Source organism: Xenopus laevis, chromosome 4L (assembly GCF_017654675.1).
Source record: "Xenopus laevis strain J_2021 chromosome 4L, Xenopus_laevis_v10.1, whole genome shotgun sequence".
Taxonomy (NCBI): domain Eukaryota; kingdom Metazoa; phylum Chordata; class Amphibia; order Anura; family Pipidae; genus Xenopus; species Xenopus laevis.
In genome coordinates this window covers 22,951,498-22,979,218 of record NC_054377.1, presented here as the reverse complement: position 1 = coordinate 22,979,218, position 27,721 = coordinate 22,951,498, and the positions used below count along the sequence as shown (strand labels likewise).

The 27,721-nt window shown below is 41.3% G+C and overlaps 2 protein-coding genes across 2 annotated transcripts in view; both read left to right on the top strand.

Moving 5' to 3' along the window:
- cracr2b.L (calcium release activated channel regulator 2B L homeolog) overlaps positions 1-12,420 on the top strand; it is a 53,105-nt gene extending 40,685 nt beyond the window's left edge. Inside the window, exons 8-10 of the mRNA XM_018257534.2 lie at positions 4,169-4,356; positions 9,510-9,581; positions 11,841-12,420. Of these exons, the coding sequence (XP_018113023.1) occupies positions 4,169-4,356; positions 9,510-9,581; positions 11,841-11,994 (414 nt within the window). The 3' untranslated portion in view covers positions 11,995-12,420. The remainder of the gene's footprint in view (positions 1-4,168; positions 4,357-9,509; positions 9,582-11,840) is intronic.
- Positions 12,421-20,112: 7,692 nt separating this feature from the next.
- cd151.L (CD151 molecule (Raph blood group) L homeolog) overlaps positions 20,113-27,721 on the top strand; it is a 31,427-nt gene continuing 23,818 nt past the window's right edge. The window contains 1 exon segment of the mRNA NM_001093398.1: positions 20,113-20,243. The gene's annotated coding sequence lies outside the window, so the exon portion shown is untranslated.

Genomic DNA, 27,721 nt, shown 5'->3' with positions numbered 1-27,721 from the left:
AGAAATAAACAGGGTTCATTTATGATGGAAGTTGCAGAGGCTGAAAAATGGAAGAGTTATTAAAAGTCCAAAAACAGTAGCTGAACTTCCCTATAGTTGCTCTTGGTGCCAATGCATCTGCCCACCTCCCATTCTGAATCATTATTGGAGCAGGGGATCCCTGAAGCTTCATGATGATGGTAATTCCAGGCTGCTTTATTAAGTGAAAAAGATGTGCGCACAGTGAATAACTCACAAACACCATATGAAAACTGAGAAGAAATTAGAAATGATGCATTCTCTACTCTTACTAACTCTGTTTGCAATTGTGTCTGACTGGTCAAAGCATAATTCATTTTGATCAGAACACAACACTCTGTTTGCCCGCAAAGAACTGAAACTGCTGTATTGTGGGGGAAAAACATGGCAAAATGTGTCCTAAATTGCACTTTGCACACCGCACCACACAATTGTAAATTAATCCTATGGTTTTTACAGCAAGTAGACCCCATTTTGAGGCACATTTCTCCCATTGATGGTCAATGATGACTAGTCATGTTGCAACCTTTGCCCTTTTATTACATAACCCCTATTAATCTGTTCCACTAATCATTGGGTGATGAAATTAGACTGTCCTTACTTTGCCATTAAGATTGCTAAACTTCTCTTCTATATGAAAGCACTTTGAATATGAAATATTGCTTTAAAGGAGAAGTAAAGCTTAACTAAAGAAGTAGGCTAGAAATGCTGTACATGTTGTTTTAAGCATCTACAACAGCTCAAGCCAACCAAAACCCTTTAGCAGTAAAGATCTGTGTCTCCAAAGATGCCCCAGTAGCTCCCCATCTTCTTTTCTGCTGATTCACTGCACATACTGAGCTTAGGGACCCACTCACAGTATACAGTACAAATAGAATAGAAATTTCACAATATAAGGCAGATTAATAATTAATACAGATTATTAATACATGGCAGCCTATTAATACGTGGCAGCCTATTAATACATGGCAGCCTTGTAGCATCAGCTTATACCTCATTTTCTGCTTGATAATTTGCGACAACCTCTAACCTTAGCTTCTCAAAGCTTATTGAGCATGTGAGTGTCACAGAAACTTTCCAAGATGGTGACCCCCTGTGACAAGTTTGAAGTCCTGGATCATTGCTGCTTTTGAGAAGCAGAAACTTTAGGCTGGTGCAATAAGTGCAGTATATAAAATATGGCATTTTTAGCCATATTCATTTGTAGGGGTTAGTTCTTCTTTAAATGCAGTCACTTCCATTGACAGCAAGGAGCCCATGGACAAATCATTATGGACTGAAGAGGTGATAGTGTGCCATATCCCTAAGGACACCTGCCATTGTAGAGCAAAATAGTAAATCCTGGAAACTGACTTGGCAATCCTGAATTGGATCATTGCCCCACTGGTGATCTGGTGCCAGGCGAAGTGAATTTGGGAGCACCTTTTTCGTGAGCTGTTCTGAACCTTAGCTAAACAGCTGGTGTCAGGGCATGTGATAAGAACACACCATACAATGATCAGGACACTGGAATAAGCTTGGCAAATCTTTTCTGTATCCCAGCTTGAACTTTGTGCATATCTTTAGCATCTCCCTCTATAATCTGTCATTGCTAGGATTAACATGTTCAGCTCTAGATAAACTATCAGGTAATATCTAATGTATCTGTGATAATGATCAGTACAAAATCTCCTTTTCCATCTCTCTGGTAAACACCCACAGGGCCATAGTACAAGTATATGGAACTAGGCTGTAAAATATTGTATATATCGCAGAGCCCTTACGTTGTTGATAGGACACCAAGGGGGCCCAAGTTACACTAACATTATACTCGTGTGCGATTGTTCTATCTCTGGAAAGAAGCATTTGGTGAGATATTACGCCCAGTATCCTCAGCCAACTTTAGAGGCAGTTTGTTTAACCATAGTAACCACCCTGTGAATGCCTCCTTTCTATCAGTAGTTTGGAATTCCTGGTACCTTTGTGACCTGGGGCTAGCACAGACACACAAGTCATTGTGCAATCACAGAACAGGTGATATAGCTGCTTATTCAATACACACACACGTTGTTAATGTTTTACTGTAAATAAGCATCTGTTAGACTGTAAGGGAGTGATAGGTCAGGACACAGATCACTGCTTGCTAGGCTTCCCTTGGGCAGGGTTCCTTTTATTCAGCAGCCTCTGTGAGATTTGACAAATGCTAAAGCTTTTTTTACCAGTGTTTTTGTGTGAGCATAGTAAGTGGACCTCCTAGTGCAGTGATCCCAAGTGGGGCACTAACCCCTTGGATGTTGCTCTCATTGGCATCTCATCAAAGCAGGTGCTTATTTTTGAATTCCTGGCTTGGAGGCAAGTTTGAGTTGCATAAAAACCAGGTGTACTGCCACACAGAGCCTCCTTAAAGATGGCCATACATGCACCAAGATCTTTCATAAGACACACGGTAAAAAGCCTTGGATATCAGCCGTATTGTCAATTGGCCTGGACTGGCCTGGCAAGTTTTGATCGGGAACATTCAAAGGGAACATTGTAATGTTAATTCTGAATCGTCAGATAGAGCCAAATAATTATTTTGGTTTTTACCTGCATATCCGACGATTCAGCTTTTAACATCAGTAGAGTCGACGAAAGACCTTTTGTACAATCAATGGTCGTGGGAAAGATCGTAATTGTAGCATGTATGGCCACCTTTAGACAGCTAGTCCAAATAGCCAATCACAGCCCTTATTTGGCACCTCCAGGATCTTTTTTCATACTTGTCTTGCTCCCCAACTCTTTTTACAATTAAGGGCAGAAACACATGCTGCAATTTGGGGAGATTAGTCGCTGGGCGACAAATCTCCTCTTCTTCGGGGCAACTAACTAATCTCCCTGAACTGCCTTCCCGTCATCTAGAATGAAAATCGCTGTGGGATGGCACTCGGAGCGCTTTGCTTTCTGAAGTCGCCAGAAGTTGCCTAACGGGTAACTTCGGGCAACTTTAGAAAACGAAGAGCTCCGAGTGCCACCCCGCCGGCGATTTAGATTCTAGCCGGTGGGAAGGCAGTTCAGGGAGATTAGTCACCCGAAGAAGAGGAGATTTTTTGCAGGGCGACTAATATCCCCAAATTGCAGCGTGTGTCTCTGCCCTAAAAGTGGCTCACAGATAGAAAAAGTTGGGGACACCTGTCCTAGTGTCCACCAGAGAACCTAATATGTATGACCCGAACTCACAGCAGTTAGTTAGTTAGATAGATAGTGGTAAATGTTATGGCTAGGGGTAGGAAGGCAAGGCACGTGCATTGGGCATAGCAGTGGTTTGGTTGCAAATGGTGGTGCAGACCATGGAAGTGAGAGCCAGAGGGGCCATGCAGACAGTGGGAGTTAGAGCCAGGGGGCGTATGGACCAAGAAAGGGGGGGTGCAGGCCGAGTGGTGGGAAGAATCAATGGCAGGGCATCTGGGCAGTTAATATTACATGGGGGGCATTGCTACTTGGCCTGACTCTGATAGGAACTATCATTTGCTGGGGCCCACTAGATGTCTTACAGGTGTATTATCACCAACATACCTTCTCCCTTGGTGTTCATAGTGCTCCTGGCTGACCAGGGATCAACCATAAAACTCAATGAATAAGAAGAACATATGAATGGCACTTACTTGTATTAATCAAAGGCAATTAGCCATTTATTTAAGCAAAAAAATAACGTGCAGAGAGCTCAGTATTTCGTGGGGTAACCCTACTGACAAAGGAGGGGGTATTTTCCCCGAAATGTTTAGTTTTCTGCACAAGCAGTGCTGTTCCTGTACTGTATCCCACAATTTTTTTTTTAACATGTGAGCTACATTGAAATGTAAAAAAAAGTTCAGTAGCAACATAAGCATGCACACATTTCCTGGGGGGCACCTATTTTGGGATGTGATTGACTATTGGTAGCCCCTATGTGAACTGTCAGCCTACAGGAGGCTCTGTTTAGCACATTATTTTTATGCAACCAAAACTGGCCTCTAAGCCTGGAATTCAAAAATAATTTGAGGGCAGTGGAAGCAACATCCAATGGCTTTGAGAGCAGAAGAGGAACCATAGTGAATATAATGAGGCAGGGTGAACTAGGAGACCATCCATGTGCCAGACAGTGTACAATGTTGCTAACATTTTGGCTAATATATATAATGTACTTTCATTACAGCTTGAACACCAATTGCAGTCGTTGAACAGTGAACAACTGCAGACACGAGTTCAAAATGACCAACTAAGGCAACTAAATGACGATCTCGTGGAGCAGTTGGAGAGAACCAAGGGTCAATTAGAGAGATCACATGACAATCTTGAGAGATTGAGAAAACAGGAGCAGGAGGTAGAAAAATGCAAGAAAAGGTAAAATTAGAGCTGTAATATAATAGGATGGAAGTAAAGGGCAATAACAGATATTTGTCACCCCAAATACCACATTTTGGACCTATGCATTAAACCCCCACCCCTTGTTAGTGCTTGTTCAGATAACCTTGTCATATTGACTGTTGTCACTTACAACTTTCATCCGGTGTTTATTGTGTTTATTGTGCAATCACATAATATGATTGCATGGGAAAAGAGGTGGCTGCACAGAACAGCTGCCAAAAAAGTACTAGCGCCTGGGGTGGAAATATGCATGCCAGTTATCCTTGGATATACGATTAAATAAAAGTAAATATTTTTTTTAATTGTGTGGTGCATTGGAACCGAAATTGAGATCCACACTGATGTGGTTATGAAGTGTTGCCTTTTAGTGCCCTGTGTGTTTGTCTGTTCAATAAGTTGTCATTGTGATGGTGGCAACAACAGAAAACTGTATAAACACAGTCACTTCACTCAGCAGGAAACTACCCTATGATTTCTGTACCTTTTCAGCAAAGGTGCAGTAAGCAACCAATAAATATATGCAATGCTAAGATTATATGAGGAGAACTGGTGCTGGTAATCTACAGTATAGAGGGGTAATCCCCTTCCCAGAGACATAAACATATATTTTACTATTGGTTGAGGTTGAGCAGCCACACTACACTACACATATGCATCGCAAGTGAAGGAGAGCTGTGTTACAAGAGACATGTGCATCTCATGAAAAGGAAATGTATATGGCATCCATGCTTCCCCATCCCTCCCTCACCTTATAAATAGAGCTCTGCCGATCATAGACTATTATACTATATAGGCTGCTCTTTTTTAAGCACAGTCCTTGTGTTCTAGAATTAGCTGAGTTAGTTTAATTGGTGATACTGAGCTGTGTATAAACAGCCCCCTCCCTATGACTGTTTTGGCTTACATAGATTTACTTTTCCATCCTTATACAAACAAGCACTAATCACTCCTATCCTCAAAAAATCTTCCCTTGATCCCAGCATTCCCGCTAACTATCGTCTGGTTTCCTTTCTTCCATTCGCATCCAAATTACTAGAAAGGCTTGTTTACCCATCATCTCACTCACAACTCCCTTCTCGACCCTGCAATCTGGCTTCCGCCCAACACACTCAGCTGAAACTGCACTCACCAAAGTAAAGGTGGCCATAGACGTAACAATCACGATCTTTCTTGGAAAAGATCTTTCCAAGAAAGATTGTTCGTTTCAATATACACGTATAGAGCTGAATAGTCAGATATACAGGTAGATATACGTGTAGAAACAACAGGATAGTACCTGTATCTGACGATTCAACACTAACAATGGCTGATGTTTGGGTGCCTTCAAAGGCACCTGATCAAAAATTTCCATCCAGCCCGATCGACGAGACGACCGATATTCAAGTCTTCTGCTGATATTGGTCGGCCCTTTTCCCACCATACATGCACCGAATATCGTATGAAAATTTGTTTCGTACGATATTATCTGTGCGTCTATGGCCACCTTAACCAATGATCTCCTACTGGCAAAGTCTAAAGGTCACTGTTCCATACTAATTCTAGATCTCTCTGCAGCCTTTGACAAAGTTGACCATACTCTCCTCCTAGACATTCTATACTCATCTGGTATTCCTGACACTGCTCTTTCATGGTTTGCATCTTATTTGTCTGACCGTTCCTTTAAAGTTGACTTCTCTAACTCTACTTCTACTATGTTCCCTCGCTCTGTTGGAGTTCCTCAAGGCTCGTATTCAGTTGTTTGGACTTCAGTATCACCTTCATGCTGATGACACCCAACTCTACTTGTCTGCTCCTGATCTTTCTAATTCTGTCCTTTCCCAAGTTACAGACTGTCTCTCTGCTGTCTCCTCCTGGATGTCACAGTGCCACCTTGAAACTGAACCTTTCAAAAACAGAACTCATTATATTTCCTCCAAGATCTTCCCCTGTCCCTCAGATATCACTGACAGTAAACAACATCACCTTTCATTCCACCACACAGGCACGCTGCCTAGGAGTTATCCTAGACTCGCATCTGTATTTTTCACCACACATTCAAACACTTGCAAAATCTTGCTGTATTCAACTGCGCAACATTGCTTGAATACGACCATATCTCTGTTCAGAATCAACTAAAGCACTGATTCAGTCTCTCATCATCTCCCGCCTTGATTACTGCAACTAACTCCTCGCAGGTATTCCAACAAGTCACCTTTCACAACTCCAATGTGCTCTAAATGCAGTCGCTAGACTCATTCATATATCTCACTGCTCAACATCAGCTGCTCCCATATGCATGTCCCTTCACTGGCTCCCAATCTCCTCTAGAATCAAATTTAAATTACTAACACTCACATTCAAGGCCCTTAATAATGAAGCCCCTCCCTATATTTCATTTCTGATCTCCAAATACTCTCCTTCACGCTCTGCTTCTGATCTTCGCCTCGCTTCTCCTCTCATCACTTCTGCCCATTCTCGTCTAAAAGACTTCTCTCGAGCTTCTGCTTTTCTCTGGAACTCTGCCTCCAGCTGTCAGACTTTCTCCTTCTTTCCAAACTTTCAAGCTCTCCTTAAAGACCCACCTGATTAAAGAAGCTTATTCAATGTACCTTTATTAATCAGTCATTGCTGTATCAAAAATCACAAATTGTTTCTAAAATCCTAATGTCTCAATTGTACCCTAATCTTTACTTTACTTTGTAAATTTGTAGGGTTCTCTAATCCTATTGTACTCTGTAACCCTTGTTTGTTACCCACCATTTATTCCCTGTTTGTTATAACTAAGGTAAAGCCAGGGGCGATTCTGGCTATAATGCTGCCTGAGGCGGCCTTCTTTCGCCGCCCCCACCCCTCCCCACGGCACTAACCTTTATAGCGCCGGAGAGGGCAGGGGCGGTCCGCGACGCTTAGTGCAGAGAGCGCAATAGCGTTCTCTGCACTAGAAGAGCCGAATTTCCGGTTTGAAAACCGGAAATTCGGCTCTTAGTTACCAGGAGCGGCATTTTTGCCGCCCCTGGCAACCAGGGGGGCGCTGCCGCCTGAGGCGAGTGTCTCAACTCGCCTCATTGGTGGAGCGCCCCTGGGTAAAGCACTGCGTATCTTGTCGGCGGTATATAAATAAATGATGATGATTTCTCTTGATTAAAACAAGAGGCAAAAAATCTGTTCAGCCCAAGTCCTTTTCATTGCGCTTATGTTGAAGGGGAAAAGATCCCCCTTAAATTGCTTGGACTGTGGCACAATTCATATTGTTTTTACACTGGAAATGGACCAGAAAAAAATATTAAGGGGAATTCCACAGTGATTGTGTAATTTTCTGTGAGAGTATGCAAGCAATTGTGACATAGTTGAACTATAGGCTTATATATTGGATTACTAATTAGTATAGATACTTTCCCTCCCGAACTTTTAGTAACATATTAACAGGTGCAATTATATGTGTCTACATACTATTTAATGGTCATTTTCTTTGTGTGTTGATTTTGTTTCTTACTTGAAGAGAGGGCTCCCCCTGTAGATTATTTTGGAATATATATTTGTAGGTGTTTCTCAGTAGGTATGAACACCTCTGGATTGTAGCTGCACAGTAAAGATATTACGCCTATTATATTATTGTTAATGTAGAAATTTGAGTGCCAAAAACATTCCCTTTCTTATTATTCTTATGGTCAGATATATGCAATGTGCACTAAAGGGCTCATGTACAAAGCAACTCTGCAATGTACTAGTATTGTATTTTAAGCACTGCTCTTAAATTATGTTGGGCGTAAATAAACTTGTGATCCTTTTTTTTTTTAAATTAGTTTTTTTTTATTTTTGTACGGCATTTTATGGATGTTACATACATCCAATTGCAGGTTTATAGTAGCTATTAATGTTACATGTGTTAATCAGAGAAAAGAGAATTAAAAGTAACATTCAAATAAAATTAACATAGTGAAGTATATTCACAGAAACAGGTTCCGAGTTTAATAGTCAGATTTCACAGGTTATATTTAATTTCCCTTAAATTAGGGGGGGGTGATCTTGTAATCGTTCCAGTCCGTATAAGTGTATCTTGAGCCTATTGGTTAATTTCTTGCAATAAACTAGTGACCTTTTTATGTAAGAGGGTAATGGTCATGCCACAGGGTACCAGTACAGGTATGGGACCTGTTATCCAGAATGCTTGGGAACTGGGGTTCTCCAGATAATGGATCTTTCCGTAATTTGGATCTTCATACCTTAAGTCTACTAGAAAACGTGAACATTAAAGAAACCCAAAAGTATTGTTTTGCCTCCAATAAGGCTTAATTATATTTTAGTTTGGATCAAGTACAAGGTACTGTTTTATTATCACAGAGAAAAGGAAATCATTTTTAAAAACTTGGATAATTTGGATTAAATGGAGTTTATGAGAGACAGCCTTTCCGAATTTGGGGCTTTCTGGATAACGGGTTTCCGGATAACGGATCCCATACCTGTATATGCCAACAAATTAATCATTGCAACTGGCAGAAAGTACTATGTCGCTGCACCTTGGGTGATGTTCATCCACTGAGCTTGGTGTTGGTGTTCTTGAAAGAGCTGGAGCTAGAAAAGCAGGTATCCCTGCAGGAAGCCTGTGTTCCTCAACTGATGGAAAAGACAAATGAAGGATGGTATGGTTGACAGTGGGGCATTCTGGGAGCTCCAGTTGAAGAGATGGAGGATCACTGGTTGTACATCCCTGCAGTACAATAACTGCTGGGGGATGGGTTATAAATAATGGTGCTTTGCTGTACCCACAGGTCATGCTGATAATTTCCCCCAAAAGTGGGTGGAGGGCCATATTCTCTTCCAGCATCTTCCTAACCTCTCTGACCTTTCCCAACCCTGCCTTCGATGTTGCAAATGAATATATACTTGTTATTGCCCTGGCCAGTAAAAATGATGGTTGATTACAATGTTATTAATAGGGAAAAAGGATAAATATATAGGAAGGCCGGTATTTTTTTCCAGAAAAGGTGGCAACCCTAAGTGTGGGTATATAAATCAGTGTGGAGTGATGGTTCAGGTCAGTTTTGGGTTGGGTTAGGGTCGGGGCCAAAAGCTTTTAAACCTGCTCATCACTACAGGAGAGCCCTTATGATAGCGGTCACACCAATGTGTTATAATTTTGTCACCTACAGGGATGCATTTAAAGTCTCCAGGAATATGCAGAAAGAGAAACAGAGCCTCCTTCGACAACTTGAACTTCTCAGGTAACTCAGTAGCCTTTCAGGTGCTATACATGGCATTGTGTTAGCATACTTTAATGTCATGCATATTACATGGTTCATTTGTGTATATATATAGATAGATAGATAGATAGATAGATAGATAATACACAAAAGCCATGAATATCCTGTAAATTATATCCTTATAAACTGTGACTAGGGATGTCATCAGTTATAAATGGTGAGTAGTGATGTCATTTTTGTCACATGACTCACTAAAACTTGTGTATTATAATAAATAAAATACCCCTTGTTGGAAAATATTAGAATATTAGAAGTAACCTCGGAGTTCCATGGCCTTCGGCCTCGTGCTTTTATGTGGTCATTATAAGCGGTGGCTAATAATATCCTTATATTTTACAATAGGGGCATCCTCAGCCATTGCTCAATAAATCTTTTTGCTGTCCTACCTATGGGCTTCTTAATTAATTAAAGGGTTACTTCCCCTATTAAGTTAATTTTTAGTATGTTCTAGAATGGCTAATTCTAAGCAACTTTTCAGTTGCCCTTCATTTTTATAGATTTTGAGCTATTTGCCTTTTTCTTCTGACTCTTTCAAGTTTTCACATGGGGGTCACTGTTATTCAGGCCCTCTCCTATTCATATTCCAGTCTCCTATTCAAATCAATGCATGGTTGAAAAGATATTTTGGACCATAGCAACAGATTTCTAATAGTGCAAGCTGAAGAGCTGCTGATTTAAAAAGCTAAATAACTCAAAAAGCACAAATACTAAGGGGCCGATTTACAAAGGGTCGAATATCGAGGGTTAATTAACCCTTGATATTCGACTGGGAATTAATTTTAGCGCAAATAGTGCGATCGAACGATCGAAGGTTTATTCCTTCGATCGAACGATAAAATCCTTTGAATCGAACGATTCGAAGGATTTTAATCCAACGATCGAAGGAATATCCTTTGATCAAAAAAACTTAGGAAAGCCTATGGGGACCTTCCCCATAGGCTAACATTGAGTTCGGTAGCTTTTAGATGGCGAACTAGGGGGTTGAAGTTTTTTCTTAAAGAGACAGTACTTCGACTATCGAATGGTCGAATGGTCGAACGATTTTTAGTTCGAATAGTTCGATTCGAAGTCGTAGTCGAAGGTCGTAGTAGCCCATTCGATGGTCGAAGTAGCCCAAAAAACACTTCGAAATTCGAAGTTTTTTTACTTCGAATCCTTCACTCGAAGTTAGTGAATCGGCCCCTAAATGTTACCATTCTGCTTAAGAGATGGGATAACCGGTAGCTCAAACTGACATTAGCTTACAGCTTTCTTTCTAGACAGAGAAGAAACTGCAAACAGGCACCACACGCGTCTCTTGCTTCAAGAAGTTATAACTTTATTAACACTTCTGCATTAGCAGGCAAAGATTATGTCACATGATACTGTTAGGGTTGCCATCTTTTCTGGAAAAAAATACTGGCCTTCCTATATATTTATCTTTTTTCCCTATTAATAACATTGAGATCAACCATCATTTTTACCGGCCTGGTGGCAACCCTAGACACTGTATCAGATCAGTATGAGCGCACACCCAATTAATACACTTCTTAACACTAAAAACCAGTTGCAAATTGTCTCGAATATCACTTTCTACATCATTCTACATTATACTAAAAGTTAATTTAAAGGTGAACAACCCCTTCAATGCTAGACTGCATGCATATGGGGCTGGGCAGATGGAGAATTATATTATAGAGTTATATTAGAATTATATTAGGGGCAGCACAGTAAGTGGAACACCATGCTTACACTCTTAGCTGCTTAGGGCCCAACAGGACCAGGGGCCTGCAATACCCTAGTAGACCAGTCCCATCCTGATAATAGAAACATATTATGGAGGACAGCACCTAAATACATCCTTTTATATATATTTTGGCATTGTGCCTCCTTGATGAATTCTTCCCAAAGCAGTGTGGCTGAACTCAGCTAAGCACAAGTGCAGTTATTCATAACAACCAATCACCAATTAGCTTTGTTCGGTGTAGGCAATAAAGTTTTATAAAAGCCAATGTCTGATTGGTGTTTATGGTTATGGGTTCAAATTCTGAGCTCTGCTAAATAGGACCAGCTGTCTGCCCCATTTATTTACAATCTCGAACATGCTTCGCAGAGTTTTGGCGCATTAGAGGCACAGGTACCAGACAAGCTAAATATTGATAAGACCAAATAATACAGGATCATTATGGGATATGGACAAGATAATTGACAAAGTAATGACCTTTCTTTTCTCTGTTACAGGGACATAAACAAGAAGTTACGGGATGAAAAGGACGTGTTTGAAACAACAAAGTTAAATACTTTAAAGCAATCCCTTACAGAGCCCATAGCCCTGCCAGGCTGCTGCTGCTGCTCACATTACTCATCTCGCCTATCTTGTCATTCATGTCACTGATGGGGCCCAACCTCTCACTCTGTACATAAAGATTTGTAGTATATTTCAATAGATTTTTATTTTAGGGATCATCAAGCTGTGTGTCTCCTACTGCTCAGCTACAGCTTCCAACATGCCCTGACAGCTGTTACACAGGGGATGCTGGGAAATGTAGTTAAGAAGCAAAAGTTGCACAGTGTGAAGACCTGTGTGTTATATGAATGTGTATGTATATATAAATATGTATATAGGTTCTGTGTGTGCTTGTGTATTCACTATAACAGTGTGTGTGTGTTGTGCAGGACTGTGACAAGTCTTTTTAGATCAAAGCTATAACAGAAGAACTGAACTGAGCAATTTAAATGAATGAGTGAATTATACAATGTGAAATGACTATATTGAACACAAAGTCTGTATTTATAATAAAATCTGACTGTTGTGAATGGAGACAGATTGGTCATTGGTTTTTGCTTTCCTCTGTTCTGGTATGTGCCCAGAGTAAAAGGGATTATTAGGGTAAGGGACCAGTTATCCAGAATGCTCAGGACCTGAGGTTTTACAGATAAGGCATCTTTCTGTTATTTGGATCTCCATACCTTAAGTCTACTAAAAAATAATTTAAGTATTATTTAAACCCAGTAGGCTGGTTTTGTTTCTAATAAGGATTAATTATATCTTAGTTGGGATCAAGTACAAGCTACTGTTTTATTATTTCAGAGAAAAGGGAAATAATTTTTAACAATTTGAATAATTTGATTAATATGGAGTCTATGGCCTTCCTGTAATTCAGAGCTTTCTGGATAATGGATTTCAAGATAAGCTATTTCCAACCTGTAACTAGAGTAGTATCAGGTCCAATTATTCCTTATGGTTCATATGGACCTTAAAGGGGTTGTTCACCTTTAAATGATGTAAAGAGGTATATTCTGAGACAATTTGCAATTGGTTTTCATTTATTATTATTTGTGGTTTTTGACTTATAGCTTTTTATTCAGCAGCTCTCCAGTTTGCAGTTTCAGCCATCTGGTGGCTAGGCTCCAAATTACCCTAGCAACCATGCATTGATTTGAATATGAGAATATGAATAGGAGAGGCCTGAATAGAAAGATGAGTAATAAAAAGTAGCAGTAACAATAAATATGTAGGCTTACATCTACGTCTTTTAGAAGGGGTCAGTGACCCCCCATTTGAAAGTTGGAGCGAGTCAGAAAAAGAAGGCAAACAATTAGAAAACGATGACAGATAAATAATGAAGACCAATTGGAACGTTGCTTAGAACTGGCAATTCTATAACATACTAAAAGTCACCTTAAAGGTGAACACACCTTTAACTTATCAAATTTGCAAAACCACGTGTACGCAATACACATCTGGTGCAATTGTTGCTTGTAGTTATAATTCTGGAGAAAAAAAATTTGCATTCATCAAAGATCCTTATAGAAGAATTGTGACATTGATGTAACGGGGAAAGTGCACCTACTGCTGAAATAAGAAAATCACTGCAGCTCGAATGAAAAGGCAACCAGGTGTTCTCATTCTTTGTTTAGGAAGAAACCAGTGGCGTTAGTACTGTAGATGTCACTGGGCCTCAAAATATTGGTAAATTGACCTATTCTTCCAAGGGATTACTGGGCCTTAATGCCCCCCCCCTGCATTTGCAGAGTCTGCTTCCTCTGTAGTTACACCCCTTTAGGAAAGAAGCCTGTGTGTAACAAATAAAATAATGCCTTACACAATATATATGTAGAACATTAGGGGGCCCATTTACTTGAGTGAAGGAATAGAATTAAAAATACTTAGAATTTCGAAGTATTTTTTTGCCTACTTCGACCATCAAATTGGCTACTTCGACCTTCGACTACGACTTCGACTTAGAATCGAACGATTCAAACTAAAAATCGTTCGCCTATTCGACCATTTGATAGTCGAAGTACTGTCTCTTTAAAAAAAAACTTCGACCCCCTAGTTCGCCACCTAAAACCTACCGAACTCAATGTTAGCCTATGGGGAAGGTCCCCATAGGCTTTGCAATCTTTTTGTGGTCGAAGAAAAATAGTTAGATCGATGGATTAAAATCGAAGGATTTAATCGTTCGATCGAAGGATTTAATCGTTCGATCGAAGGATTTAATCGTTCGATCGAAAGATTTAATCGTTCGATCGAAGGATTTAAATGATTTTTCATTCGATCGTTAGATCAAACGAATTGCAGTAAATCCTTCGACTTTGATATTCGAAGTCGAAGGATTTAACTTCGACAGTCGAATATCGAGGGTTAATTAACCCTCGATATTCAACCATAAGTAAATTTGCCCCTAAGTTTATCTGAATATCAATAGAATGGGGGGGATGCAGATAATTCCCCACTATAAACCATATGCAGCAATACTTACATTTTTAATTGGCAGTCAAAAAAAAAGGCTTTGAAAAATATGAAAAATTAAGACCATCTGAAAAGTTGTTAAGAATAGACCATACTATAGCAGTGAAAGGTGAACTACCCATTTAACTGGTGAGTTTTAGTAACATAATGCTCAGCTAAATGTTCTCCTTAAACTGGTGAAGCCTCTAGGTGGCTACGACTCTCACAATGCAGTGTGTGACACTTTGTGACATCACTCACAAATGCCTTTCTCTTCCTACCCAAAATGAAAGTGCAGGATCTCAGCTCCCCAGCAGGAGTCGCCTCATGTGAACAACCATCATTGAATTACAGTTCAATTGCTGAACAGTACCCAACGCTACTTGTCTAATCCAGACCTCTCTCTTCTTCTGTCCAGTGGTGTAACTAGATATTACTTGGCCCCACAGCAAATTATTTTTCAGACCCCCAAAATGTCTAAAGGCTGACCTGTTTTACCTATATTTATTGAAATTTTATATTATATATAAATCATACCTATATATCATACCTCCCAACTGTCCCTTTTGTCACGGACAGTCCCGATTTTGACAGCTCAACCCGCAGTCCCGGGGTTTGTTACTGAAATGTCCCGACTTTCTCTTTGATCTCCTGCACTGAACAGCCGAAAAAGTTACATAGTTTCTAAAACCTAATTGGCTTTTGCCAGATAGCCCAGCATATCTGGTAGCTGCACTTAGATACATTTGTTACAATTTAAGATAAGCAGGTCTCTTGGGAGAACTTAGCCTCACAGTTTCAAGGGTATTTCTGCAGGTTGAGAGAAGCAGATCTGCTCCGTGGCCCATTTTACATTGCTTCTGGTGGAAGTCACTCTAAGAAAATATGCCTAAACATTTTACGTAATTTTTTACTCTGTTTTTTACATGGCGAAGCCTGGCTCATAATCCCGCTGTTTTTTACTTATCTTAATAAATATGTCCCTTTAACTCTTTTTCATTACACCTACAAACACTTGCAAATTCATATTCAGCTGCCCAAATACGACCGTATCTTCGGTCAAATACAACCAAAACACATATCCAGTCTCTTATTTTCTCCCACCGTCACTACTGCAACCTACTCCCTGCAGGTATTAATAAATAAAAAATGCCTTTCACAAGTCCAATCTGTTCTAAATGCTGCTGCAACTCATTAATCCATCTCACTGCTTAACATCAGCTTCTCCCATAGGCATATCCCTTCACTGGCCCCCAGGGAAGCTTATTCAATGTATCTTAATTAATCAGTCATAAATGTATTATAAATCAAAAATCTGTTTCTAAAATCCTTATGTCTCAATTGTACCCTAACATTTAAGTTTGTAAACTCTTGCAAGTATGGCCCTCTAATCCTATTGTACTCTGTAAACCCTTGTTTGTTATTTAATCTTTGTCCCCTGTTCGTTATCCAATGTAAAGCACTGATTAACTTGCTGACGCTATATAAATAAATAAATGATGATGATACTCATGATGATGATGCTGATGATGATGAAACCGTAACCAGGTTATTGTTGGCCTGATTTAGGAGCATACTGTGACTTCTACTGATGGCACTTACATTTTCACAATGAATTTAAAGGAGGGTGCCTGATACCATGGGCGGGTGCTTCTGTTTGCAGAAAACTGCCCCAACCTTGGGTACTGGGAGGGGGCATACAATTTGGGGGCATAATGTTGGTCCATACCCTTCAAAATTGCATTTATTGGTGGGTGAGCTAGGGAATGGATTAGCTGACGTACACGTGTAGTGGTTGGAGGAGCTCAATTGAAGGTGCACATTAGACACCCCTCTTTCTTTTTATACTCTGTGATTGTAAGTCAATGTGAAAACACAAGTGGTGATCCATACTGATCTTCAAGCACCACCCCTAAGCAAAGAGAAGCAGAGGTCTGATGAATGGACCTCCTCCTTGAACATCAACTCTCTCAGACTGGGCTAGCAGGACATCAGGAAAAATCCCGGTGGGCCTCATCAACCCAGACAAGCTCCTGCTGAAACCCTGGGTGCTGCCCCCCGACCTCTCCCTGGCCCCCTATCACGGGCGCAAAAAGACAATACAAGGCAAGTGACAATGTTCGCGCTGAGGGAGAGGAGAACTGAGGGAAGATACATTGCTGGGTGGACCTCACTGGCTGGGGCAGGGGGTCCAAAGGTGTGTGTGTGGGGGTCCCTGAGCTGGCAGCCCTGACGGGCCCCAGACCCCCCCCAGTCCGATGCTGAATTCATTTTTCTTAGCAAAAGCTTTATCTTGCCACCCCCCAATACTGCAGAGAACATTAAAGGACAAGAAGACCTTTTATCACTGGAAGGTGGCAGTTAGACATTGGTACTTATACTGTAGCCTGTGCAAGCCATCACATAACTGTGCCATCAGAATTTATTGTGTAAGATCTTCAGATATGTTGAGTATTTATATGTGCAGCCTGCAGCCCTCCAGCTCTTGTAATATAACAACCAGGATCCTCTGCAAAAACAACTGACAATGCTGCAGATTTCACAATTTGAGTCTGAAAGCAGTGATAGGGCAGAGTTAAAGAAGGGCTAAACATAAATAAAATAGCAATGGCCTCCAGCTGTTGTTGTAGTACAACAATGGTTGATATTTTTAGTCCTGTTAAATTATCCTATTATGACAAGCTTTGGTTTTACTAGCAGTTACTGGGCCCTGCAGCAAACCCCATAAACCTTGGGAATAATGAATCTTTAAAGGGGTGGTTCACATTTAAGGTAACTTTAAGTACGTTATAGAATGCCCAATTCTAAGCAACTTTTCAATTCATTCCTATGGGATTTTTAGTGTTTTATTTATCAGTGGGTGAATGTTAGAACTCACCATTTGAAAAATATGGCTCTACAGAGGAATGAATAGAACAAGGGTGAGTTTTTATTTATTAAAGGGGTGAGTCGCCTGTAAGGTAACTTTTATTATGTTATAGAGCAGCCAATTCGAAGAAACTTTTCAATTGGTTTTCATTATTTATTTTTTATAGGTTTATTATGTGCCTTTTTCTTTTGACCCTTTGCAGCTTTCAAATGGGCGTCGCTGACCCCTTCTAAAAAGCAAATGCTCTGTAAGGCTACACATTTATTGTTCTTACTAATTTTTATTACTCATCTTTCTATTCAGGCCCTCTCCTATTTATATTCAAATGTCTTATTCCGATTTATGCATGGTTGCTAGGGTAATTTGGACCTTAGCAACCAGATTGCATAAAATGCAAATTGAAGAACTGCTGAAATAAAAAGCTAAATTGCTCAAAAACCACAAATAGTAAAAAATGAAAACCAATTGCAAATTTTTCAGAATTTCAGAATATCACTCTCTACATCATACTAAAAGTTATCTCAAAGGTGAACAACCCCTTTAATAACGATTATTTCATAAAACTGTTAACATCAGCTCCCCTCTGGCCCCTGTATCTCCTGGCCCCTAGTCGGTTGTAGCGATGTAGTAGTTACGAAACGCGTCAGACCTTGGGCTGCTTCTTTCTTTTATCAAATGTAACCAATAAAGGCGGATGTTTTAACTATATACTGAGCTGAGTGATCATTGACTCCAGGAGTGCGCAGCAACGTCCGGTTCCACAGAACCGCTATCTAGACTTGCTCCCTAGATTAAGCTTACTGCCGTGACCTCCCTTTTTTGGGCAGGTCACGGCAAATACAAAGCACACACATGTGCGGTGCTGCGGGGGATGGCTCAGCGGGGGAACCCTGCAAGTAAGGTTGCCACCCGGCCGGTATTTTACCGGCCTAGCCGGTAAAACACCTGCCAAGGCTGGGGCCGGTATTACAAATTTACCGGCAATGTAGCTGCCGGTAAATTTGTAATACCCTTAAAAAGACCCCTCAGCCTGCCCCCAATCCCCTGTAAACTTATCTTTTTCTTCCTTTTTTGTCCTGGCTGCTCTGTGGCCTCGCCCCTTTTATGCACAACCCTGCCCCTTTGACATCACATCCGCACTTTTTTGTACCCGCCCCCCACCAGCCGGTAAAAAATCTAGCAAAAGGTGGCAACCCTACCTGCAAGGGACCCTGAGACGTGCCCTGCGGCAGTAGCTCAGGGCCGGAACTAGGGGAAGGCAGAGTAGGCACGTGCCTAGGTTGCAAAGCTGGGGGTGCCAGGCACGTACCTGCTCCATCACCTACCCTATGTCTGGTTCCCTCTCTGTCCGACTGTGTGCACTATATCCTTGTCTTTTTGTGTTGTGTGCATGTGCACCGGCCAGCACCAACTCATGCATGCACGCCAGCATCAAGCAGAGCATGCTTGCGCACAAGCTCCAACGCGCGCTCAGCCGCTGCCGCAACTGGCCAGGTTGCCTAGGGCGCCTGGCTGGCCTGGCCCAGCTCTGCTGTAGCCCCAGTGGGCCCCTGGGACCAGTGCTGGGCCGCAGGCTGTACCAAACTGGGCCGCCTCTGGTCGCAGCTTCAAAAACAATGGCCCCAAGACCCTGCTAGCGCAGCTCCCCAGTGCGCCGAGTCGCACGTATTAAGCGAAATCACTATGACAACCCAGTGTGTGAAGCCCAGGAAGGTTTCTACCAATCTCCAAAATGACCGAAATACTGTTTGCACATTATTTTTTCTGCAAGCCCACGAGCTAAGCAAAAATTAGCAAAAAAACAAATGTTTTTCTATGTATACATATGCACCGTGACTAGTTTGTGTTTTATTATGCAACACCCCCTTGGTCACTGGAAAAACTGTTGGGGACCGCTGCTCTAGAATAAAGGGTAATCTTTAGCCATAAACAGATTTCTAGTATGATTTCTAAGCAACTTTCCATTCATTAAAGGGATCCTGTCATCAGAAAACATGTTTTTTACAAAACACATCAGTTAATAGTGCTACTCCGGCAGAATTCTGCACTGAAATCCATTTCTCAAAAGAGCAAACAGATTTTTTTTTAATAAATTTTGAAATCTGACATGGGGTTAGACATTTTGTCAATTTCGCAGCTGCCCCTGGTCATGTGACTTGTGCCTGCACTTTAGGAGAGAAATGCTTTCTGGCAGGCTACTGTTTTTCCTTCTCAATGTACCTGAATGTGTCTCAGTGGGACCTGGATTTTACTATTGAGTGCTGTTCTTAGATCTACCAGGCAGCTGTTATCTTGTGTTAAGGAGCTGTTATCTGGTTACCTTCCCATTGTTCTTTTGTTTGGCTGCTGGGGGGAAAGGGAGTGGGGTTATTTCACTCCAACTTGCAGTACAGCAGTAAAGAGTGATTGAAGTTTATCAGTCACATGACTTGGGGCAGCTGGGAAATTGACCATATGTCTAGCCCCATGTCAGATTTCAAAATTGAATATAAAAAAATCTGTTTGCTCTTTTAAAAAATAGATTTCAGTGCAGAATTCTGCTGGAGCAGCACTATTAACGGATTCATTTTGAATTTTTTTTTTCCCTGAGTATCCCTTTAACATTGTAAAAGGATTTCTAAGTATCTGGTTCTGACTCCTGAAACAATGTAGCAGGTCAGTTCCCCCCTCTTCAGGTTTGTTCAACCAACCGGCTTCTGCTTCATTGTTTTTATAAGTGAGAACCAGCTGTTCAGAGAATATACCGGTAACTAAAAACATGGGAGATCTTCCTGGGGAATTGGTTAGAATTCTGTTGCATTCTCCGTATCTAACGATAGGTGGCGCCTGTTGCTTTGGTGGGGACTCCCCACGTGGCCTGTACAGGGTTAATAATGAGAGGGCTGGCCCAGGCGAGGTGCGGCTTTGTCATCGCTTTCTCCTTTTTGGTGTCAGTCTGTGCCGACACCCTGTCTGGTACTTTAAAATCACTGCTGCCCGAGCTCGGTCTGGATCGGCTCCCCTGAAAGAATTCCGCAGTGCTACTGAGTCACAACCGCAGGTAAGAGGCGACATCCTGCCAGTGTATTGAGGTGTATGGGGCTCCTGATCTCTAGTGCTGTGATCCGCACCCACCAGCAACTGGTTCTGGATCCGAGTTGGGTGGGTTCAACTTAGAGTCCGGTTTTGACCCGGACAGATAAACACGGATAAAGGTTCTGGTGCTTGCAGCTCCAAAGTCTTTATAAACAACACTTACACAGGGCTGGGGGCAAATCCATTAGAATAATGATCATGGTGTACTCAGAGATCATTGTTTGTTCCCTGTCCCATGGCAGAAAGATTTAGATTTAGCTGGAGGTTGGAAATGCAAAAGCATTCATTGTGCGGTACAGCATGTGCATAGGTGAGAACTGATAGTGCACTCAGCCCAGTACAAAGTGCACAGAGGTCTAGCAGCAGAGACACCAGTGCTACTGTTATTATTAGCCTGAAGTGGTGTCATTACCTATTAGCAGACCCTGTGACGGCAGTGGGGGGGCCCATATCCCCTTTGGACCCTCCCTAATGCATATACTTGCACCATCCAATCTATGGGGCAAATTCACTAAAGCGCGATGCTGCTAACGCCAGCGTGACGTCATTTCGTTACTTTGTCGATTTACCAACGGCGTATATTTGCTAGCGCTACTTCGCACCCTTAGGCTAAGGCCACACTAGGCGATAGCGCCGCGATTTGACTCGCGGCGACTTTTCGCTGCGACTTTTAAGCCGCAATCGCTGGGGAAACTTTTGCGCTGGCGTCTATGGGGAATCGCGTAAAATCGCCAGCGTAAAAACACACGCGGCGATCTTTTTTCTATTGTCGCTCGAAATCGCCTAGCGAGGCAATTTCGAGCGACAGTAGAGAAAAGATCGCCGCGTGTGTTTTTACGCTGGCGATTTTACGCGATTCCCCATAGATGCCAGCGCAAAAGTTTCCTCAGCGATTGCTTAAAAGTCGCCGCGAAAAGTCGCCGCGAGTCAAATCGCGGCGCTATCGCCTAGTGTGGCCTTAGCCTAACACCAGGCGAAGTTGTGTTATTGCGAAGGGACGTAACTACGCTAATTCACTAACTTGCGCACTTTACTGAATGTTACCTCTTGCGCCAGACTTGCCTTTGCCACCTCAGACCAGGCGAAGTGCAATAGAGTAGATAGGGCTTGCTTCAAAAAAAAGTTGACATTTTTTCTAAGTCCCAAAAAACGCTGGCGTCTTTCACTTTTTTAAGGGTGATAGACTGAAAAAGATTGTACATTTTTTTGGGGGGCACCCTCCTTCCCCCCTACATTTCCTAACATATGGCACCTAAACTATACAGTGGGCACATGTATAGGGCAAAATAACAACTCTATTTTATTTTATGAAGCTTTCCCAGGCTTGTGTAATGTAATGTATATGCTGCTACATATACAGTATGTCCATTGTACTTTAACTTGGCGCCGTATGCAAATTAGGCATCGCTAGCGTAACTTCGCTTTGCTTGACGTATTAACGCTAGTGCAACTTCGCTACCTTTGCCTCCCTGAGCGCAACTTCGGATTTTAGTGAATTAGCGGCTCCCTGGCGAAGTGCCGCGAAGGCGTCGCTATCGTATTTTTTGCCGCTTAGTGAATTTGTCCCTATGTTTTTGTAGGCGCAGGGGCATTGGGTTGCATTTAACCTGATGCGGAGGGGACCCCCAAATAATTTTTTGTAGGGGGTCTGGGAATAGCCATATTATACCACTGGCCTCAGCACTGAATTCATAACCAGTATAGTGTACTATTCTAGCACGTAATCTGTATGTATTTACGATGCTACTTGTCCTCCCTGTGTATACTTCTATATAATACACATGAGTCATGAATATCCTGTAAATGATATCCTTATAATGATATAAGGATATAAGAAGTCACTTCGGTGTTCCATGACCTGTATAAAAACACTTGGCCTCATGTTTTTATATGGTCATGGAACTCCTCGGTAACTTGTAATATCCTTATATTTTACAAGACAGGGTATTTTAATCACTATGTAATAAACAAGAGCCATGAATATCCTGTAAATTATATCCTTATACTACACAGAAGCAATGAACATCTTGGAAATTATATCCATATAATACACAAAAGCCATGAATATCTTGGAAATTATATCCTTATAAACGGAGAGTTCTGATGTCATTTCTGTCACATGACTCACTGAGATGTGTGTATTATAATAAATAAAGTACCCCCAGTTGTAAAATATGAGGATATTAGAAGTTACCTTGGAGTTTCATGACCTGTATAAAAACACTCTGATTTCGGCCTTGTGTTTTTATATGATCATGGAACTGCTCGGTAACTTATAATATCCTTATATTTTACAAGAGGGGGTACTTTATTCAATATATAAACGGTGACTAGTGATGTCATTAGTTATAAATGGTGAGTAGTGATGTCATTAGTTATAAACGGTGAGTAGTGATTTATATGGTCATGGAACTCCTCTGTGACTAATAATTTCCTTATATTTTACAACAGGGGGTAATTTATTCACTATATAATGATGTCATCTGTTAAAATCGGAGCTTAGTGATGCTGTTTCTGTCACATGACTCACTGAAACTTGTGTATTACAATAAAAATGGAACCTGTTGCAAAATAGGAGGATATTAGAAGTCACCTCGGAATTCCATGACCTGTATAAAAACACTCTGACTTCGGCCTTGTGTTTTTATATGATCATGGAACTCCTCGGTAACTTATAATATCCTTATATTTTACAAGAGGGGGTACTTTATTCACTATATATTGTACTGCGCTTTACAAATAAATGACTCACTAAATAAATGACCCCACTTGGTGGTCTGAATGTAAGTGTCTTGCCTGTTGAATGCAGGGAGTATACAAAGAGAATGTAGTGCTGGAGGGCCACAGTTTGGCCAGTTCTGGTTTATGGTTCCTGTGTATACTGTAAAAGGCATGTAAAGAATGTCATGTTGGGCGACTGTCACCAGGCTGTCCTCGGGGCGCACCTTTTCAGCAGAACAAGGCGGAAATACATCCCCTCAGGTTACTAGAAATCTGATACCTGGTGGGAAGGGCCCAGCCTGTGAATGCATCTGTGTATACAGTCTCCGGTGGCTTCCCCACCTCAGAAACACTATTGTAAATGAGCTGCAGTCCTCCTCCTAATAGGATCCTGCAGTGTACTCAGGCGCAGCTCAAATATTTGCTGCTGTCACCTCACACCCCCGTGGCACCCTGACTGCACAGGAGAGCAAATAGAGATAAAAGGAGCTTTGTCTGCACAAACCCTTATTTAGTGATCAGCAAAGGAAGAAATTCATTTAATATTTTGTCTGTGATTTAAGGGCAGAGACAGACGAGAAGATTTGGGGAGATTAGTCACCCTGCGACAAATCGCCTCTTCTTCAGGCGACTAATCTTCCTGAACTGCCTCCCAGTCGCTAGAATCTAAATCGCCAGTGGGATGGCACTCTGAGCTATTTGTTTAACATAGTTGCCTCACGAGAAAGCTTCGGGTGACTTCGGATAAACTAAGTGCCATCCTGCTGGCGATTTCTAGCCGGCGGGGAGGCAGTTCGGGGGGATTAGTCACCCAAAGAAGGAGGCGATTTGTCGCCGGGTGACTAAATCTCCCCGAATCTTCTCATCTGTCTCTGCCCTAAAGGGAAACTTCACCTTTAAATGACCCATTGGTTGGTTATAGATGGACTGTTTTAAGCAACTTCTTACTTTATCAATTTCTTGTTATGGCTTTGATTTATAGCTTTTCTGTTCTTCCTCTGTCCAGCTGGTAACTAGGAATGCTTTTACTGCTATTTATTATTGCTATATATCTATTTAGACATAAAAACAGCAGATTTTTTTTGCATTTTATGCCACAAATGCTTTGTCATCTAAAATGGACCCATAGACGTATTATGGAAAAGGAGTAGAGTTGGCACCTGTATGCGTTTTTAAAGGAACAGTAACACCACAAACTGTATCAAAGTAATTCAAATATAATGGACTGTTGCTCTGCATTGGTAAAACTGGTGTGTTTGCTTCAGAAAGACTACTGTTGTTATATATAAATACTCTGCTGTGCTATATTTATATTTCATCCTAACGAAAATGTAATCTGTATTGGAGGCAAGACAATCCTATTGGGTTTATTTAATGATTAAATGATTTTCTAGTAGACCTAGGTGAAGATTTATAAAAATTTAGAGCTTAATAAATAAAAACTCACCCACGTTCTATTCATTCCTATGGGATTTTTAGAATCTTATTTATCAATGGGTGAAAGTTTAAACTCGCCATTTGAAAAATACGGTTGTAAAAATCCCATAGGAATAAATAGAATATGGGTGAGTTTTTATTTATTAAGCTCTACACACATTTTGATGAATCTGCCCCTTAAGGTATGGAGATCCAAATTATGGAAAGATCCCTTATACAGAAAACCCCAGGTCCCGAGCATTCTTGATAATTGGCTGCAAACCCAATCCCCACTTCTAGCTTGGCCTCTTTATTCCAGGTCATGGAACTCCAAGGTAATTTTCTAACATCCTCATATTTTACTAAAGGTAAAAATTATTGATTTTTCTTAAGTTTCATTGAGTCATGTTATAGAAATGACATTATTATTGATGACATCACTGTGCACTATTTATAAAGATATACAGTAGCTATATAGAGCATATATAAAATATAAAGCACATATATGAGCAAGCAGAGACACACGCTCAAATTTGGGGAGATTTAGTCGCCTCTTCTTGGGGGCGACTAATCTCCCCGAACTGCCTACCGCCGGCTAGAATCTAAATTGCCGGCAGGATGGCACTTGGAGCGCTTCATTTTCCAAAGTTGCCCGAAGTCTCCTCGAGAGGCAACTCCGGGCGACTTCGGAAAACGAATTACACCGATTGCCATTTGGATTCGGGGAGATTAGTCGCCCAGCGACAAATCTCCTCTTCTTCAGGCTGACTAATCTCCCCGACCTGCCTCCCGCCGGATAGAATGTAAATCGCCGACGGGAGGTAGGTCGGGGAGATTAGTCAGCCTGAAGAAGAGGAGATTTGTCGCTGGGCGACTAATCTCCCCGAATCTAAATGTGTGTCTCTGCCCTAAACTTGAATGCAATGTGTTTAGGTACAAAGTCCATTTGAGGTGCAGTTCTTTCTTGCAAACTGGGTGTAGATGGAGAAGCTGCCTAGGAAATGACTCAAACAATAAAACATTCAGTAGACGTTGTATTATGTGACTTCATTCATATCCTACCATGTATCACCTTTCTGCCCCCTCCATAAGATTCCTTTGGGGGAATGTAATAAAAGTCATAAAAGGAAAAGAATTTCCATAAACAAGAACAAAAACGAACATGAGTTTACAGCATTCCTCCACAGTTCTTGTGCTGCTTGTGGATGCCTACAGAACACCACATACTCTGCAATGAAGCTGTCAATGTGGGCCCCTGTTATTTGATCAGGGCTTGGTCATGTATCAGACAGGCTTGCCCATTGGGTAAATATGTGACCCATGGGTGATATAGTCTCCCAATAGCCCTACATAGACATTTTTTTAGGGGATTTGATTGGCCCACTTTTTTTTCAGGTCATCTGTTTTCAGACAATTCACTAGAAATACAGACTTTTTTTCAATCACCTTATATTTCTGACTGTTTTTCTAATATTTAAGAAAATTTTTCACCTTCTTATGTATTTCTGAAGCAGCTCAGGGTGGGGGGGGGGTCATAGACTCTGTAACTGTTGTAAATTGATGCTTTAGTTGATACAGTTCTTATCTTTGTCCCTGTTGAGCAGCAGCTTAGTGATGTTGAGTTTTTCCCGACCCTAACCCACCCTCCCTCAGCCGGCGCCCGCATGCATCTGACTTCTGGGTTCCTTTTAAAGACCCGCGCCAACCCGCCCCGGCGATGACGTCACAAAAGGGGCGGGGCGAGCAGGCACATGGCTATAAAGTCGGAAGACGCTATTTGAAGGTGGCAGGCGGGGAGAGCAGGAGAAGAGCTCAACCCGAACCCGCCACCCGCGAAGAGGAGTGCGAGGTGCGCTTGTATCGGCCCGGCTCGCACATCACTACAGCAGCTGTTAGAATTGATACAATAGTTGCTATTATTCTACAGATACTGCTGATAAATGTATCAACTAATGTAGCAAATTGTAATAGAATCTGCACCTGGATCACTGAGCTGCCATACTCGAACATCACAGATAGGAACATTCAACTATTTTGGAAAAACTATAAAAATAAAAAATATTTCTAGTGAACAATTTGAACTGAAAAAAGTGTTTGGAAGGTGAACAATCCCTTTAACCAAGCTGACGGCCTATGGACCCGTGCATTGGTTTAAATGATGCCTGATTGAGACTGGTATTAGTTGGTATGTAGGGCAGGGATACTCAACCTTTTGAACCCGTGAGCAACATTCAGAAGCAAAAGGAGTTGGGGAGCAACATTAGCATGAAAAATGTTCTTGGGGTGCCAAATAAGTGCTGTGATTGGCTATTTTTAGCCCCTATGGGGACTGTCAATCTACATTGAGGCACTGTTTGGCAGTGCACCTGGTTTTTATACAACCAAAACTTGCCTCAAAAATAAGCACCTGCTTTGAGGCCACTGGGAGTAACATCCAAGGGGTTGGAGAGCAACATGTTGCTCACGATCTACTGGTTGGGGATCACTGATGTAGGGAATGTAGTCCACCGCCAGTAGGATCTTGCTGAGATAAGTTTTGTGATGCTCCTTTCATAATTCATAAATCTCAAACCAGGGGGAAGCTTTATATTTCACTGTTCTCAGCTACATCTAATAATCAAGTAGATTTTTGCTTCAAAATGCCCATCAAGAAAAATATTTTGCACTGATCCTACAGGTTTTTTTTTTTTTATAGATATTCCGTATATAGGTATATAACCAATTATTTTTTAGTTGTAGCAAATAAACATGCATTTTACCCTGTGCCCCCAGGGATTCCTTGTGCCACCCTGGGGTGAGGCATATACAGTATAGTGGTCAGAGCAATTAGGTGGTGCTTTTAACTAGGAAGTGAAGTAGTGGGTTAATAAGAAATCAAAAGTGTAGCCTTACAGAGCATATGTTTTTTTAGATAGGGTCAGTGACCCCCATTTTAAAGCTTGAAAGAGTCAGAAGAAAAAGGAAAAAAATTTAAAAGAACAATAAATAATTCCAACCAGTTGAAAAGTTGCGTAGAATTGGCTACTCTTTAACATACTCAAAGTTAATTTAAAGGTTAACCACCCGTTTAAATTGTAGCTGTTGCTTTTCCCTTGGACAGAAAATCACAGTTGTCTTCCCTTTTACATTAAAGTTGCTGTTCTGCTGTTTTACAAGATACATTTTCTTAAATATAAGGAGTGCCTTATGCTCATTCCATATCTGATAATGAATCAGTGGATGTTAGACGCATAAAAGCAAGGCAAGCTTGTGTGTTTCTGTGGACGTCAGAGGTTTTAACCCCCCTCCTCCCTTGTCATGCGGCAC